The 17,063-nt window shown below is 40.8% G+C and overlaps 1 protein-coding gene across 1 annotated transcript in view; it reads left to right on the plus strand.

The window, feature by feature from the left end:
* Positions 1–4,143: 4,143 nt before the first annotated feature.
* Fam184b (family with sequence similarity 184 member B) overlaps positions 4,144–17,063 on the plus strand; it is a 103,141-nt gene continuing 90,221 nt past the window's right edge. Inside the window, exon 1 of the mRNA XM_052198844.1 lies at positions 4,144–4,290. Within this exon, the coding sequence (XP_052054804.1) occupies positions 4,144–4,290 (147 nt within the window). The remainder of the gene's footprint in view (positions 4,291–17,063) is intronic.

Below are 17,063 nucleotides of genomic sequence, written 5' to 3' on the forward strand. Positions count from 1 at the left end.
CAGAAGGTTTGGCAAAGGCCTACACTGGACTAATGAATGCAGATCAACAAAAGACAGGCAAGGTAAATTTTTGCTATTGAGAAAAGGCCCTAGGGGGCCTCCTTTTAATCCATATTAAATTGGATTCAGTCATTCCCTGTCAGTGTTGGAAAATTCCATCCACAAAGCAAATAATCTGGACCTCTGGGAGCTTCCAGAGACTGAGCCACCAACCAAAGAGCATAGAGGGGCTGGTTCAAGGCCACTGACACTGTAGCAGAGGGCTGCCACATCTAGCCTCAGTGGGAGAGGATGTGCCTAATCTTGCAGACTTGATGCAGGCTTACAGGTTCTATGGTTCAGTCCATTATCATCATGACAGGAAAGATGGCAGTGTGCAGGAAGGCACGGCACTGGAGGAGCTGAGAGTTCTACATCTTCATCCAAAGGAAGCCAGGTGCAGACTGTATTCCAGGCAGTTAGGAGAAGGGTCTCAAAGCCCACCCCCAGAGTGACACATTTCCTTCAACAAGGCAACATCTAATAGTGCCATTCCCTGGGCCAAGCATATTGAAAGCCCCACAGATACCCAAAGAAACAAAATTTGGCAAATGGATATATTTCATTTTGCAGACATTGGAAAGTTAAAATATGTGTGCCATACAACAGCTGTGGAGAGACATTGAATAATAGGGAAAAATGCTGAATTAAACCAGCCTGTATATTTCAGAGATGTGTTGATATGTATAATATATCACATAGGTACAATCCTTAGAATAGAAACCTGGAATTGTGTTACCTTGGGGAAGAGTTTTTGTCTCTATTTCCACAGGAGAAGAAAAGCTATGGATACTATCAAAATTGATAAAGATGAGGTTCAAACAGGAGAGACCTCCTGAATAAGAAGAAATATTCCCTTATTCATCAGACAGCTTGGTCATTCAGTCCAAATAAACTTATAAAGGCTAACAAATACCTTTCATTTGATCAGGCATTTGGAAAAATGGAAAATACAGAAAAATAATAATTTTGAATGGTAAATTTACCAAAGGCACACTTGCCTTGCTGGCATGAAATGAAAAATGGGTTTTTGTAAACCACGTGTCTTAATTCTTGGTGTTTCTTCACAAATGTATGATGTCAAGATTATAGCAAGATACATACACTCAGAATACATCACAAAAATTTCCAATTCCACAGAATTCCAAAATAGCCACTTTTATAAAGATCTGTTAGTTCTGTTTTTCCTCAAACTTCATGTGAATTGGATCATATACTATGTGATATATTATAGTCATCTTCTACTTCATTATTACTGTAATTTATCATATGAATTAACACAATTTGTTTATCTTTTACCCATTGTTGGCACTGGAGTTCTTAAGTTTGGGTTATTACAAATAAAGTTGTCCTAAACATTCTATGTCTTTTTGCATGTATACACTCATTCCTCATATATATAACCTAGGAGTCAAACTGTTGTCATAAGTGATGTGTGCTTTAGCTGTAGTAAAATTACCATACACATTCCAAAGTGATTGTATCATTTTACTCTTCTACCAGTAACACATAAAAGTTCATTTTAGTATGTATCTTTGTAAACACTTTATATTTTGCCCATTATTTTACACATTCTAGTAAACATTTGCTCTTTATTGTATACATTCTAAGTGGTATAGTAGCATCTTAATGTACCTTAAATTTATATTTCCATTAGTGATGTTAAGCACATTTATATGATTATAAATCATGATCTATATGATTCATATACTACTATTGAAAATACCACTTCTCCTAGAAGAATATTCATTCTTTTAATCATTTGATAAGTATTTAAGAATATGATAGTGGTATGCTAAACACTGTTCTAGTCACTGGGGCTTTAGTGGTACATGAAACAGATAAGAATTCTTGCCTCCATAAAATTTACATTTTATGTTAAAGGTTTTTCAGTTCATATACAGAATGTTACCTTTGTTTAAAAGAAGGCTAAGTTATTTGCCACAGTTGTATGTCTATCAAAAATATGTATTTCAAAAAATATGTATTTCACCCTTTTGGGGTAGAATTAGGAGAAATTTGCTTTTCTATTTATTGAGAAGCACTTGTTACAAACAATACTTCAGGTCCATTCCCCCTTTGGGTGTTGGAGATTTCTGTTTATTTGAATTCTAGATAAAGGCCAGAAATAGAACTATATTAATACCAGATTCATTCCTCCCAGTATACTCTAAAGTCAAATGTACTTTGTAAACTGATTGTGTTACCTGTACTGAGAAAACTCTTGTGCCAATGCGCCTGACTCTCCTTTTTCCACTAGGTTCCACACCTATTGCTACTAGCACAATTTTAAGGTAGGAAGCTAGAAACAATGATATTACCAAATACTTATGGGCAGCTGTTTCCAAAACATATTGTGGTCCTCCTAATGACCATATTAATATTTAATATAGCCTGATAGTATTTTTGCCTCAACCCATTTTATTACAAAAATGACATATTCCGTGCTGTTATATGAATACACTTAATGAAATCTCAGTGTGAATGTTGCCACTTTGTGACAAGGTGATCAGTTTTTTGTAGCACCCTTGGGATAGAAGATTGAGAAACTCTGCTCCTGACTCAGAGGACTTGGATTTCAGGAGTTTGCCAACATACCCAAGCCCAACACGCATTTTAAAAATTGGTTTAATTTCTTGATATTAATGCAAAGAATAAACGAAAGGGATGAAATTAAATTAAATGCCTTTCAGCATATAAATTATGAATAACTTTAGGACAATGTAGTACTCAGGTGCTTGCACATTAGGAAACTCACCACCAATGTGGCAAGTGTGTGGTTCACACTCAAAACCATGAGTCACAGGGCCACTGATGTGACAATCCAAATAGTCAATAATTTTTGGTTCAGTACTCTCATTCCATGAAGGCTAATTTTCTCTTTATTTGCACAGTGGTTGAATTCCTATAAAATTATATTATTCATTTACTAAAGATAGCATTCTATATAATTTGGAAATAGGGAGCTTGTATATAATACATAGACTCCTGTGTCTATGTACGCCAGAACGATTTGGGCTCCCTACCTACCTCCTTTCCCAAACCATGGGGAACAACTATAATGCGGCAGATTCAGCCTCGGGCCTGTCTGAGGCAATAGCTCGGATCTGATGAGCTCCTTCACTTTAACTGGGCAGGCTTGGCTTCTCAGCCCCATCTGATGCCCCTCGCGCCTTCCTTTCCAGCAACCACCCTTTCTAGCTCTTGCAGGACTTTTTCTCCTTGTCGCTAACACTAATCCTTTCCCTAATCTGAGTTATGTGCCCCGCCCCCACCCACCCCCAAGTTTTCGTCACTAGTGACCTTTGAGTGGACGGTGCTGGGAGATCTCTAGCATCCGGCAGGTTCCTATCTAAGGTCGGGAAGGGGCCTTCCAATTAGACCCACCGTATAGTTCTGAGGTTCCAACTCTATCCCACTTTGAGCTCCAGATCCCAACCTCCTAGAATCAGAGTGGTTTGCTCCCTCATCCCAACCCGCGCCCTTCAGGATCCCGCCTTCTGTCTTCACCCTCAGCTCTAAGCAACAGGGCTGCAGGAATTTAGACCCGCAGTCTCACCTGTCCCATCTACTACCACAGGATTTTCGAATATTTTCGTTCTAATTTGCCGGTCTGCTAGAGACTAAAGCTAGCATTTCTTCCTCTTGGCCTGAGCTATCCACCTTGGGCTGGATCGCTCACAGTGGAGTTGGAAGCTCCAATCCACCCAGTTGGCCAAGGGAGAAAAAGAACTGTCCAGGGCAACACCCCCCTCGCCCCGTGTCCCAACACCCCTCAGAAGCTATCCTCTTGCAGGTATAGCCCGCACTCTCGGAAGCATCTGCAGATGGTAAACCTCACGTGCAAGGCGCCAGCGCTACGCTGCAGGGTGCGGGTGCCCGTGAGCCAGCTAGCCCGCGAACGAGCACGAGCAGAGGAAGGTGGTGCGCGAGTGGGCCGGGGAAGGAGACTCCTCCGGAAAGAGAGCCACGCGGCTGTGCTGGCAGGACTGCAGTGCCACCTCTCTGGAGAAAGCTCTCACGACCGTGCTCGAACGCACGTGCACACACGGCCAGCAGTGAAAGCGCAAGTCAGAGCATTTCAGTGCAGGGCTCCTTAAAGCGATGGCATCTGCCCTCAACAGCAAAATGCACCCGCCAGGAACCTGCGCGAGCTCTACAGCCGACGCCCGCGGTGGCTCAGGCTGGAGAATGGACTGTGATCCCGAGATGCACGTGAAAATGTGCAAGAAAATCGCTCAGCTCACCAAGGTAAGGCGGGGTGCTGCGGGCGGACCAGCTGTGTGCCAGAGGCACCCGGAGTAGGGGTGGGAGTGTAGAAGCACCCCAGGGGAGGCCCGCACTGAATCCCGACAAACTTTGTCTCAGAGACCAAGGGAAGCTGTCCTATATCTGGGTGAAGTGACCTTCTGGAGACTGCATTTAGAAGCAGCAGACAGGCTTTGCCAAGAAAACTCCCGCAGCCTGCTTACTGAGTAGATGGGCTGTGCTTTCCCAAGGCTAGAGGGTTTGTGTGTGTGTGTGTGTGTGTGTGTGTGTGTGTGTGTGTGTGTGAGAGAGAGAGAGAGAGAGAGAGAGAGAGAGAGAGAGAGAGAGAGATTCCCTTGCCAGCTCTGTTCAAACCTTCAAATCATCATCGTGCCTGGAATGTTGTGATTTTATTCTCTATAGCTGGGGAGATCATGTGAGACCTATTTAAACACGATTCATTTATTCCTTCATTCAACAAATATCTGAGTCATTTGTTGAGTGCTAGGAGCCTTTCGTGGCTAAACCTGGAAGGCAGCCCAGGGGACTTACTATCAAACTGACTACAGGCATGTGTAGGATCATAAGTGGGATTCGGTATATGATTGTAGTAATGGAAAAGACCTTGGGAGGTCAGCCAGCCCATGTCCCTACTTCATCTCAGGATCTCAGTTGAATATATTCAGGATGTGTATCTGAGATGTTGCCAATGCAGGTTGTTAATCCCTGGCAATATCCCCATTAGGAACAACTCCTCACAGGTTCCCTCCACATATCTGTAGATCTGTCTTTCCTGCAGGGTTTGAGTGATTGAAATGGTTGTTTTCTTGGTATTTCCCATTTGGCCTCAAACTCCTAACACAGTGCCTAGTACAGCCTAGCTCCAGCTTTTGTTCCAGAGTATAATGAAGGGCATGTGCTGATTATCTCCTCAACATCTTCCTCTTACTTTCCATACCCGCCTTTCTGAGGGATGGATAGGCAGCCTTATCACACTGCTTTGCCAAAAGGAATACAACTCAGGCTTGAAACAGAACAGCACTCACTACCTTTCTTCTCCTGACCTCCTATTGACGTCTTCATATTCTTTGCACATGAGCTTGTCCCCAGAAAGTCAGTCATCCCTTGGAAGCCTTGACTTGTGCCACAGTGCGATGTCTAATCCACAGTTGTCTAATAGCAGCAATCACAAACTTAAGTTTATTATATAAAAATGATTTAAGAATCTGAAAAAACAATTGCAGTATCCCACACTTTCCTTGTCTAAAGTTTTTGTTTGTTTGCTTACTTGCTTGTTGGAAGGGAACTGAGATTTGAAATAGCAAGAGCAAATAAAAACACATAACTGGAACTATATGTGATACTTTGAAGTTATGAGTGCTATGAACGTGGGGACAAAGGGCATGGTAATGTGTGCAGAAAGAAGGGAAAGAATTATCCATGACTTGTGATAGTGATGATCTCTGGGGTGCCTGATGTATTTAAAATATTGAATGCCACTTTTATTTATGTGTACATGTGTGTCTGTACCTATATCCCATTGGGTGGCTGCCCATGGAAGCCAGAAGAAGATGTGGGATTTCAGAGAGCTGGAGTAACTGTGAGCCACCCAATGTGGTTGCTCAGAATCAAACTCAGATCCTCTGTAACAGCAGCAAGTATTCTTAACCACTGAGCCATCTCACCAGTTCCATACACTGAATATTGGTCAATAAGTCCTAGGCAAGTTCTGTTCTGGCTAGTAGAGTCATTTTGAAAAAGGGGATTCTGAACTAAGAAAATGCCTCTCTAAGATTTCCCAGTAGGCAAGTCTGTAGTTTTGCAGTTGGTATGTCTTGCTGACTGTGGGTGGTGCTATTCCTGGGTAGGTGGTCATGGCTACTATAAGAAAGCAGGCTGGATAATGAACAGCACTCCTCCATGGCTTCTGCTTTAGTTTCTGCACCCAGGTTCTTTCCCTGACTTCCTTGAATGATGGACTACCAATTGTAAGGTGAAATAAACCCTTCTCCAAGTCGCTTATGGTGTTAGTGTTTTATCACAGCAATAGAAAATCTAACAAAAGCATAGCCTTTTCCTTTGTGTTATGTCAAACACATCAGTAGATCATCTCAATGTAATTGGGTAGTGTTTCAATTCAGTAATATTTATGGAATACCTATTTTGCTAAGCCTTCTAGACCCAGCAATACAGAAGGCAAACACCATCCCTGGTACATAATCAGCAATATTTCTCAGCGTATATTCTCCATTACAAATGATTGATTTTTACTATGTGATTAATTCTGACTATCTAGGGCCTCTCATTACTTTTTTTTTTTTTTTTTTTTTTTTTTTGGTTTTTAGTTTTCATTTTTATTTTTGTTTTTCCAGACAGGGTTTCTCTGTGTAGCCCTTGCTGTCCTGGAACACACTCTGTAGACCAGGCTGGCCTCAAATCAGAAATCCACCTGCCTCTGCCTCCCAAGTGCTGGGATTAGAGGCGTGTGCCATCATGCTAATATCTTAAAGTAAGATTTTTGTTTCTGATAAACTACTCTTATTTTACCACTATTTGTATAGTCCATATATTCTACATTTGTACATTTAGTATTTCCATGATGTTTTTCTTTGATAGGTGAATTTAATCCAGGTGATTACTAATGTTCTTCCATCATGATTTGTGGTTTTCCTTTGCCATTCTTCTGCTGTGCTTTCCCATTCTCTAGTCCCATGTTCAGTAAGATTAGTAAAACGTGATTTATGTTTTGTGACTGATTTGAGAGCTTGCAGCTTTATTCAACCCAGTCTCAGGACTGGCATGCGTATTTCAACATAGCTACTTAACTATGATATTTTCTACTCAAGTTTTCAAAGTGTATTTTCCTACAGAAGAGCTTTATTCACATGTCAATGTAATTCCACATGTTTTTAGTGAACACAATTGTGTCCAGTGATTCATAAAGTCTTCTAGCTGGAGAACAAGTCTGTTTCTCATGCACTATTGAAGGTAGTCCCTATTCACACCCCTATCACTATTGAAGGTCGTCCCTATTCACACCCCTATCACTATTGAAGGTCATCCCTATTCACACCCCTATCACTATTGAAGGTTGTCCCTATTCACACCCCTATCACTATTGAAGGTCGTCCCTATTCACACCCCTATCACTATTGAAGGTAGTCCCTATTCACACCCCTATCACTATTGAAGGTAGTCCCTATTCACACCCCGATCACTATTGAAGGTCGTCCCTATTCACACCCCTATCACTATTGAAGGTCATCCCTATTCACACCCCTATCACTATTGAAGGTCGGCCCTATTCACACCCTATCACTATTGAAGGTCGTCCCTATTCACACCCCTATCACTAAGCAGCCTTTTATTCTTTTCTGTCCTTTTCAAAAATAATCACTTATTTAATGATTTTAGTGTCTGTGTCTGAGTAAGTATGTGCACACATGCTGTGTGTGCACGTGCTGGCGGCCAGGAGAAAAGAGCAAGTGTCCTCTATCTCTCCCTGCTTATTCCTGCGAGGGAGGCAAGGTCTCTCTCTGAACCAAGAGGCTCATGTTTATTCTGGTTAGGCTGGCAGCCAGAAAAGCTTGGCTACACTTTTATTTCTACCCATTTCAGAGCTGGCGTTAAAGCTGAATGTGTGGGTGCTGGGATTTGAACTCATGTTCTTGTGGTTGTTCAACATCCACTCTTAGCCACTAAACCATCTCTCCCTCCAGCCCAAATATCCAGGTTTGTCTCTTGTGGGTAGTTCAAATAAATGAAATACATACAATACTTAATCCTTTATTTCTGGCTTTTTTTTTTTGAGGTCCATCCATGTCCTATCACATAATGCCACATATGCATCTACCTCTTATATAGCTATCTCATGTTTGATTTATCTTGATTTATCTATTCACCAACTGATAATTTTGGATTCCACTTTTTGTGATTATCATAAACAGTACTACTATGAACATGATAAATCCATAAATAAGGCTTTATGTGTCCTTGGGTACATACTGAAAAGCAAAATCTTTCACTTTTAATGCTCATTTTTAATTTTTAATTAATGCATAAAATCTGTAGGTATTTTTGGGAATACAGATATTTGAAGTACGTAATAATCTCAGGGTATCGGTGTCTCCATCACCTCAGCTATTTGCTGTTTCTTTGTGGTGATACTATTCAAACCCTTTCCTAGCTATTTGGAAAGGCACAATTATTTGACATTCACCATAGTTATCCTGTGGTCATCCAGAACGTTAGAAGACATTCCATCTACTCCAACTGCACCACTGTTTTCAATAACCAGTCTGCCACATTCCTCTTTACTTTCCTTAGCCTCTACTATCTACATTTATGAAATCAATTATTGTAGCTACTACATATAAGTAAGACTATGCAGGATCTGCCCTTCTATGCCTAACTCACTGCGGCTACCCTGATGCCCTCCTGCTCCATCCGTGATGCAGCAAATGACAGGACTTTATTCTGTTGTATGAGCAGATAGTACTCTGCTCTGTATACATAACACAGTTTCTTTGTTGACCCATTAGTGGACATTTAGGTGTGTTTCATGTCTTGGCTTTTATGACTACACATTCATCCCTCTCTCTTTCCTTCTTGTTTCCTTTCCTGAGATGTCTTTATGTCTCTAAAACTTGGATCATATTTATCTTTTAAGTTCTACTTCCTCTAAAAATAAAAGCCATTGAAAACCTTATTTTAAATGTGTTTATTATATGGTAATTTCTTTTTCTTATCCATGTGTTTCTCTAGAAGTTGATATAGTAACAGGCACAAAATAGAACCTTAACTAAATTTTCTCCATGTGTAGGCTGGGGAGGTGGCTCAGCAGTTAAGAGACTATCTGTTCTTCAGAGGACCTGGGTTGATCCCCACACCCACGTGGCAGCTCACAGCCATCTGTAACACCACTCTCAGGGCATCTATAAGGTCTCTGAGGCCCTCTTCTGGCCTCTGAGTATACTACTCACACCTGGTACAGATAGTTGCCAGGTGTGACAAAACAACCATTGCATTAAAAAAAAAAAATTCTTCCCACATATTTTGTTAAGATTTGTTTTATTATACTTATTCATAAGAAAATATAGTGATATATCTCCTCAAATAATAAAGTCCTAATTTTATGTATAATAACATTCTGCCAGTAGCCTAGTAAGTAAATAATCAAACAATCCAAGATGCACATGAAAACCACCTGGAGACTTTTAACAATATAGCAGTTTGTTGGGTGGTATAGCACATATCTGTAATCCTTACTTGAGAGGCTGAAGTGAGGCAAAGAACTGCAAATTCAAGCCTGTCTACCTACATAATGAGTTGCCTAGGCAACTTAGCCTTGTCTCAGAATTTAGAAAGCCTGGAGATATAAGTCAATGGTACTGTGCTTGCCTACCATACACAGGCCCCTAGATCGAGTCCCAGTAAAACACACACACACACACACACACACACACACACACACACACACCAAATGCAGTGGTGACCCTAAACTGGATCCAACCCTGGTGGTTTGACTTGATGCTTCCTAACGTTAGAGATGTTACAACCCAGTGCCAGCAGATCTGACTTCCCAGCTGTTTGGCTTCCCATTTTGATGCTCCGTAGAGGGTGAGCACAGCTGCCCTGTAAACTGCAGAGCAAACTGTTATCCTAGTAAGCTGGAGAAAAGCAAGCCCTTCTCTGCCCTTCGAAGCCAGGAAGCATAGTGAGGCGATAGGAATGATGCCTTGGCCAAGGCATCCTCCGACCCAGGCTGCCACCTGAGCCCTGTGGTTTCCTGACTTAAAGGAGTACAAGTTTCATTCCATCCTCTGACTTGGCTCCATCTACTTGTCTGAAAATATCCTTGTGCTTGTAGGAGCTTGTCTGGGGACAGATGTTTAAGCCGTTTGTCCCGTGAGAACTACAGATCTGTTTTAACAAGCCCACACTGTTGGAATCTTACAATTTAACAACATTACCCCTGATATAAAGAAAGCTCGTTATTCTTTACATGATATCTATAAAACAGTATAAAATGCTCCCTAGGCTGTGTCCTTGTCTCCCACTAAGATGTTTCAACGTTGCAGTACCGTTCTAGGCCTCTCTCTCCTCCCACCTCCATCCCACAGCCTTCCTTCAGTCTTTTCTCTACACAGCAGCCACCAGAGTGATCTCAAACCCTCCTAGGTTGCTGGTAGGAATACACAATGATGTGGCCACTTTGAAAAAGTGTTCAACCTTCCCCTAAATAGTTGGACAGATGTTACAACAATTACATTGCTGAGTACCCGAGAGAAATGAAAACACCTGTCTCCGTACAAATTGGTCCATGGATGTTTGTTCGTAGGGATATTACTTATATTGAAACAAACTAAAAGTCTGTTGACCAAGTAGTAGGTGAATAAATTATACAAAATACTTGGTTGGCATGTATAACTTGCTAGGGAATTCAGTTCAAATATGATATGAGGAGGAGCTAAGGGCTTTTGTCTCCCTCGCTTCTTCCTTCCTTTCTTCCTACCTTTCTTCCTTCCTTTATTCCTTCTTTCCTTCCTTCCTTTCTTTCCTTCTTTCGTTCTTTCTCCCTTCTTTCTTTTCAAGAGTCTCACTATGTCTCCCTGGCTGGCCTACAACACACTGTGTAGACCTGGCTGGTGTCAAATTAAGAGATCGACCTCCCTGTACCTGGTGGGTGCTGGGATTAAAAGTATACACCACCTTATTCAGCCTAAGGGTTTCATTTGAGGGCAAAAAAAAAAAAATGTTCCGAAGCTGAATGTGGTGATGGTTGTATAACTCAATATACTGAATGCCATTTAGCTATCTATATAAGGTCTTTTATCCCCTAAAAAAAAATTAAAAATCAGTCTACTCTAGTCTCCATTTCTATCCCCATATTGTGGTTCATGTTTTCACCTCTGGTCCTCAACTCCTGCTGTGACATTCTCAGTGGTCATTCTCGCCCCTCATATTATTGAAAGAATGATCTTTTAATGTGAACCAAAGCATATAATTACAACATTTAAAACTCAATAATGGTTTCTTTTGAAAAAAAAACCCCATTTTCACTTCGAATGAAATTTGCTCATCTATAATAAATTATTTACCACAATTACTTGAAGTGCCTATTTCCTACACCTAAGTCTCCTCTGCCACAACAGCCTTGCTACAGACCTTCAACTGTGAGATCACCTATGGCTGTGTTTGAATGTGAAATGTTGCCCAGAGGCCCATGTGTTTGAACACTTGCTTTCCAACTTGAGGTACTTTTTTTTATGAGGTTGTGGATCCTTTAGGAAATATAGCCTTGTTGGAGGATGTGGGTCACTCGAGTCAGGTCTTAAAATAAAGTTTTATAGCTAAATCTCTACCCACAGCAGTTTGTTCTCTGCTTCCTGCGTGGATTCCATGTGTCCTGACCACTTCCTGCTTCCTCCTCCATGCCTTCCCTGCCTGCTGCTATGTTTTCCCCATCCTGATTGCCTATTTCCCTTTGGAAAAGTAAGCCAAAATAGATGTTTTCCACCTTGAGTTGCTTTTGTAAAGGCTATTTTATCACAGCAACATAAAACTGAGACACTTACCATAAAGCATCTTATTATTTTTCCAATATTAGTGTCTTTCATATGGATACTGAGAATATAACATACATATGAATCTGGACCCACTTGCTAGTCTATTTTATTTCTTTGTAACACCTTATTTGATACTGTATTTTGGTTTTTGGCTGGTTGGCTGGTGTGTATGTGTGAGTGTTGTTTTGTTAGCAACTTGTCTTTTTTTTTCCCCTTCAGTCTATCAGAAGCTTTCAGCAAGAACTTTCTATTCACATAAATAACAATTGATGCAATGTGGCATTAAATTGCATAATTACAATAATAAAGTGAAGCTGGTATAAACAGGCGACTCTGGACCCAAAAAAGATCCATTTTTTTCTAAATGGGGATTGAATGGGGGGAACTGTGAAAGATCATCTATTGTTTGTATACAAAAATAGATTGCAGAAATGTTAACAGTTTACTAAGGGAGAACTGAGACAGTCTTAAGTAATCTGAATGATCACAAAGTTTCCTTGAAGTAGTCATTGCCAACATTTCAGGTGATTCTAATTTTTCCTCACTATAGACAATATGACTTTCTTATTAACTCTTTGACTCTACCTTTGCCCACCTTCCAGATTCTTCCCTGGAGTTTGACTCCTTTATCAAGCTCAACATTGTTACAGGTAGATGCCTATGAAGATGAGGAAGATAGAAATGAAAAAGCATAGAAGGAAAAATATTTAATGGCATTTAAAATAATCTGACAGCAAACTTTCCAGAGTGCCTGATTTGTACACTAATAGCTCACCTTTAAAAAAAAAAAAAAGATATGTATCACAACTCTCTTCCCTCAGATGATCTAAACACAAAAACAGATGTCCACAAGACTCTATAGTTACAGAGACAATAGCATCATTTTGTTGTTGTTTTGCTTTGTTTTTGATACAGGGTCTCTCTATGTATCCTTCACTGTCCTAGAACTCATTGCACCAGACTGGCCTCAAAGTCACAGAGATCTGTCAACCTCTGCCTCCTGGGGGCTGGGATTAAAGGTGCTCACCACCACGCCCAGTGACATCATTACTTTCAAGCTACTTTGACATAATCACAACCCAGGCATTTGGCTCACTTTCTGACTGTTTAATGAGCCTTTTTGAAACCACTTAGTATATTGGAAGATCCAGGGAATGAGAATATCCCTGAAAAGTACTCTAGTGTAATTTGAAGTCTCAGAGAAACAAATGCCTTTCTCATGTTTCAGAAGCCCAATAAAAGCAAAAATACTAGCAAGTATATGTGAGGCAAGTCATTGACCTTGGTCTCTCCAGAAAGCCTTTTCCTTAGTTACAGATCATTAAAGCAAGAAATAGACTCACTTTTGCATCTTTGGTATCATCAAGAACAGCGTCTTTCCCAAACTTCTGAGGTATAACAAATGTTTTCAAAACAAAGAAGTTTTTTCTTAAGAATATATTTCCCCTGCTGAATTCTGAAAGAGCACTGTGTAACTTTGCTCCTTGACCTTGAGGCTCTTGTGTCATTGAAATGCAAGCCTGCCTTATTGGGGGGAAAGGAACATCATGACAAGCATCCTTATTAAAGAAAGACAGAGGATGACTGTGGTGGTTTGGTAGCTTTGTCCCCCATAGACTCTTGTGCTTGAAAGGCTTGACCCATGGGGAGTGGCACTATTAGGAGGTATGGCCTTATTGGAGTAGGAGTGACCTTGTTGAAGGAAGTTTGTCTCTGTATGGGTGGACAATGCTCAAGCTCCACCCAGTGTGGAAGAAGAGCCTCCTCTTGGCTGCCTGCAGATCAACATGTAGACCTCCTGGTTCCTCCAGCACCAAGTCTGCCTGCAGGGTACTATGCTTCCCACCATGATGATAAGGAGCTAAACCCCTGAACCTGTAATTTAGTTAGTTCCCAACTAAATGTGTGCCTTTATAAGAGTTGCCTTGGTCATGCTGTCTCTTCACAGGAATAAAACCATAACTAAGACAATGATTTAAAACAGAATAGGAGAAGGTCCAGAGGAGGAGAAGGACATGTGAAAACCGAGGCAGGATTGTAGAGATATGCTATAGATCAAAGAATACCTGAAGTCACCAGAGAGTGGAAGAAACAATGAATAAATCGTCCTTGTGAGGCTCAGAAGGGAGCAAATCCTGAAGTAATGTGGACTTTTGACTTCTGGTTCCTAGAATTCTGGGAGAATAAAGTTGTTATTTTAAACTAGCAAGTGTGGAGTGTTTTGATATGGCAGCCACAGGAAACAGACAATCTTATCCATCTGTCTATTATCATCAAAGGCTTCTTCCTTCTCACATCACTACTGAAATTCCCTAGGAATCATCAGAATTAGTTTGAGAACTCACATTTTAATTAAGTTCCAAGTTAACGCTGAAAACTATAGTTTGACCATTTTTTGAGATGATCAAGGATTTTCGTTGTTGTTGTTACAGCTGTTTGTTTAATGTGGTTTGATTTTTACCTACATCTCTTTAAAGTACCAACAGCTTCTAACACACTGCTGCTAGGAACTCATTCAACAGTGTGAACTGATGGCTTCGAATTGCCAGATGAGGACTTTTTAATACCTTTTTAGTACCACCATTGATGTCAGGGCCCAGGGAAGGACCAGAAGATCTAGATTAAAGAAAGGATATGTAAGCAAAATTCCAATTGAAAAGGGATACGAAGTCACTCCTGGGTGCCAGCTCTTTGTAAACACCAAGAGATGCACAGATGGCAGAGATCCGTCACCAGGAGTATTTCATGTGGTTCAGTGACTCAGTGAGCTGTTTTCCCGTAGAAGTACAATTTAGAACTGCCTTGTGGCATAATAAATGGTAAATATGCTGCTCTGTGAAATGGGGAATCTCTGGTTAACAACAGACTTTTACTTTACTATGTAAAGATGCAGATTTGGGCCCGGACCTAAGTAGTTTCTGGCAGTTAAAGGGTTTAACTCAAACCATTCTCCCCTACCTTTCTCCTCTTGTTCTCTTCAAGCTTTTAAACTGGCAATGACCAAATCGGTTTGGAGAATGTTGACTTCTTAGTTTATATATGTCTCTTTGTCTAGTTTTACATTCTGCAAATGAAGTTGCAGTGAATTTATGGCAGAAACATTTGTAGATAATGGCACAGAGATGGGTTCTAGGCAGTAAGGTGCATTCAAATGTTGAAACCTAAGTTTATCTAGATCAGAGTCTAGTTAAAGCCAAGCCAGTTCCAAGGGAGGAAAAAAAGAACCCGTTTCAGGTTTTTTTCATTTTCCTGCCAGGGCAGTCTGTCCTTGAAAAGCATGCCCCCCAAGCATCTGCTATTCCCTGCACTTGCAAGCCCATTAATGACATGTTCCCAGAGACCCAGAAATAGCAAATTCCATTAAAAGGCTTATCATTAAATACAATGCAGCTCTTTATGTAGGAGAAGGATGGCCTCTGAATAAGAGTCCATTAGGGCTCTGGGCTGGAAAAATTAGGTCAGCTTTCTTTTAAGGGAGAAATTAATACAGCAGACAAGAGCCAGCAGTACTGCCAACATTCATCTTGCAAAGCCTTCCCTCTTTGTGCTGCCAAAGTTCATTCATCCAGACTCGCTACTCCTGTCCTCAGCTTCTGGGAGCAAGGCCCATTTGTCCTGTGGAAAACTATCAAATTATCTGATAACAACCTAAATAAATATGAGACGAAATATTAGAACCGAGTATAGACTCTTTCTTGCTCACTCTTTTCACTCCCCTGCTCTCTCGGTCTATATGTGTTTGTGTTTATGCTTGTGTTTGAGCATATGTGTGCATATGTACTTTTAAATGTAATCTAAACCAATCCATAGAAAAGCAAAACTAGCCAATAACTGACCTCTCTCTCCTTTGGAGGGATCTAATGTCAGTTTTCATTGCCAAATGCAGAGGTACTATCACCAACAAAAACTCATGTACAGATTATTTCATCAGGATTTTAAATGGGTCCCCAGTGTCCAGTTTCCTCCCTGCCACTTAGACAAGCTGAAACAGAGAACATGAGGAGACCTTGGTAGTTGAGGCCAACAGACAGGAGGATAACATACAAATAGAACAAGAGGTGGGGAATGGATTTAGAAGTGCCATTAATATAGAAGTGTAGAAAACATAGGAATGAGTCACACATCTCTATAGGGGGAGGCTATCCAGCTGCATATACTTCAATAGTGGGGGCTTCCAGAAGGTAGAATTGACATTTAGAAATAGATATTCTGTCTAAATTTGGAATGGAGACACGATGACCCAACTTTGCTCCTAGCAAAAGCACGAATAATTGAATAATTTAAGGAGCTTATAAAATATTTAAACAGGTAGGTACTTTGTAGACTGCACAGTTATGCTTGTCCTCTTACTTTCCCATCAACCTACAGATCCTTCTGTATCCCACCAATGACAATAGGCTTCTTTCTGAGGCTTAATTTGGTCTCTGAAATATTAAGAGAGTATGAACTCAAAGACTGTAAATGAGTTTGTGAAGCTTAGCCATCACCAGGGGCACAGTGTGCTGTGAGTGGCTACCCTTGCTACCACCTGGCCCTAAAGGGAACAGACCTACATCCACCTTCAGCTCTTAGCTAGAGTCTAGACGATCCAGTTCACGGCAGTGAGAGCAGCCTATCATTCAACTCTAGCCAAGCTCTCTGAGCAGAAGTGCTTGTCAGTGTGTAGATCATGGAATCTGGGGAGGTGCTCATTTCCTGGCATCTTTATGGGTTGTCAATGACTGATGTACTAAGTCTAGAACTTGGAAAAGATGACTAGGCTAGATTTAGCTTTTAAAGTTATCATCTCACGAGGGATAGTGTATTTATTTGTCTTTTTACTTGTTTACTCAGTAGATCTTTTCAAATAAATGTATTATGTGAATTCCTCAGTGTAGAAAACACTAAGATCCTGATGGAACTAGATCTTGTGGCAACTTTCACAGGAAGAATGTTCAGGGAGTGAAGAGAACGCTATCAAAAACTGAACTTTGAGGATTGCCAAGCAATGATAAAGGCACCCAGGAAGGAACCCAGGACTCAGGTGTAACTTCAGAAACCGAGGAACAAGGAAAGGGCCTTCATAAAGGAGAGAATGCTGACTGGTAATAGGTATGACAAAGAAATGAGGTGGGCTGAGACCTGGAAAAAAAATAAAGAAAATGATAAAGCCAGAGCTGGTCACTGGTGGCTTTCCCATCAGGAATGAGCTAGGCTTACTGGATGATG

This window comes from Apodemus sylvaticus, chromosome 11, assembly GCF_947179515.1.
Source record: "Apodemus sylvaticus chromosome 11, mApoSyl1.1, whole genome shotgun sequence".
Taxonomy (NCBI): Eukaryota; Metazoa; Chordata; class Mammalia; order Rodentia; family Muridae; genus Apodemus; species Apodemus sylvaticus.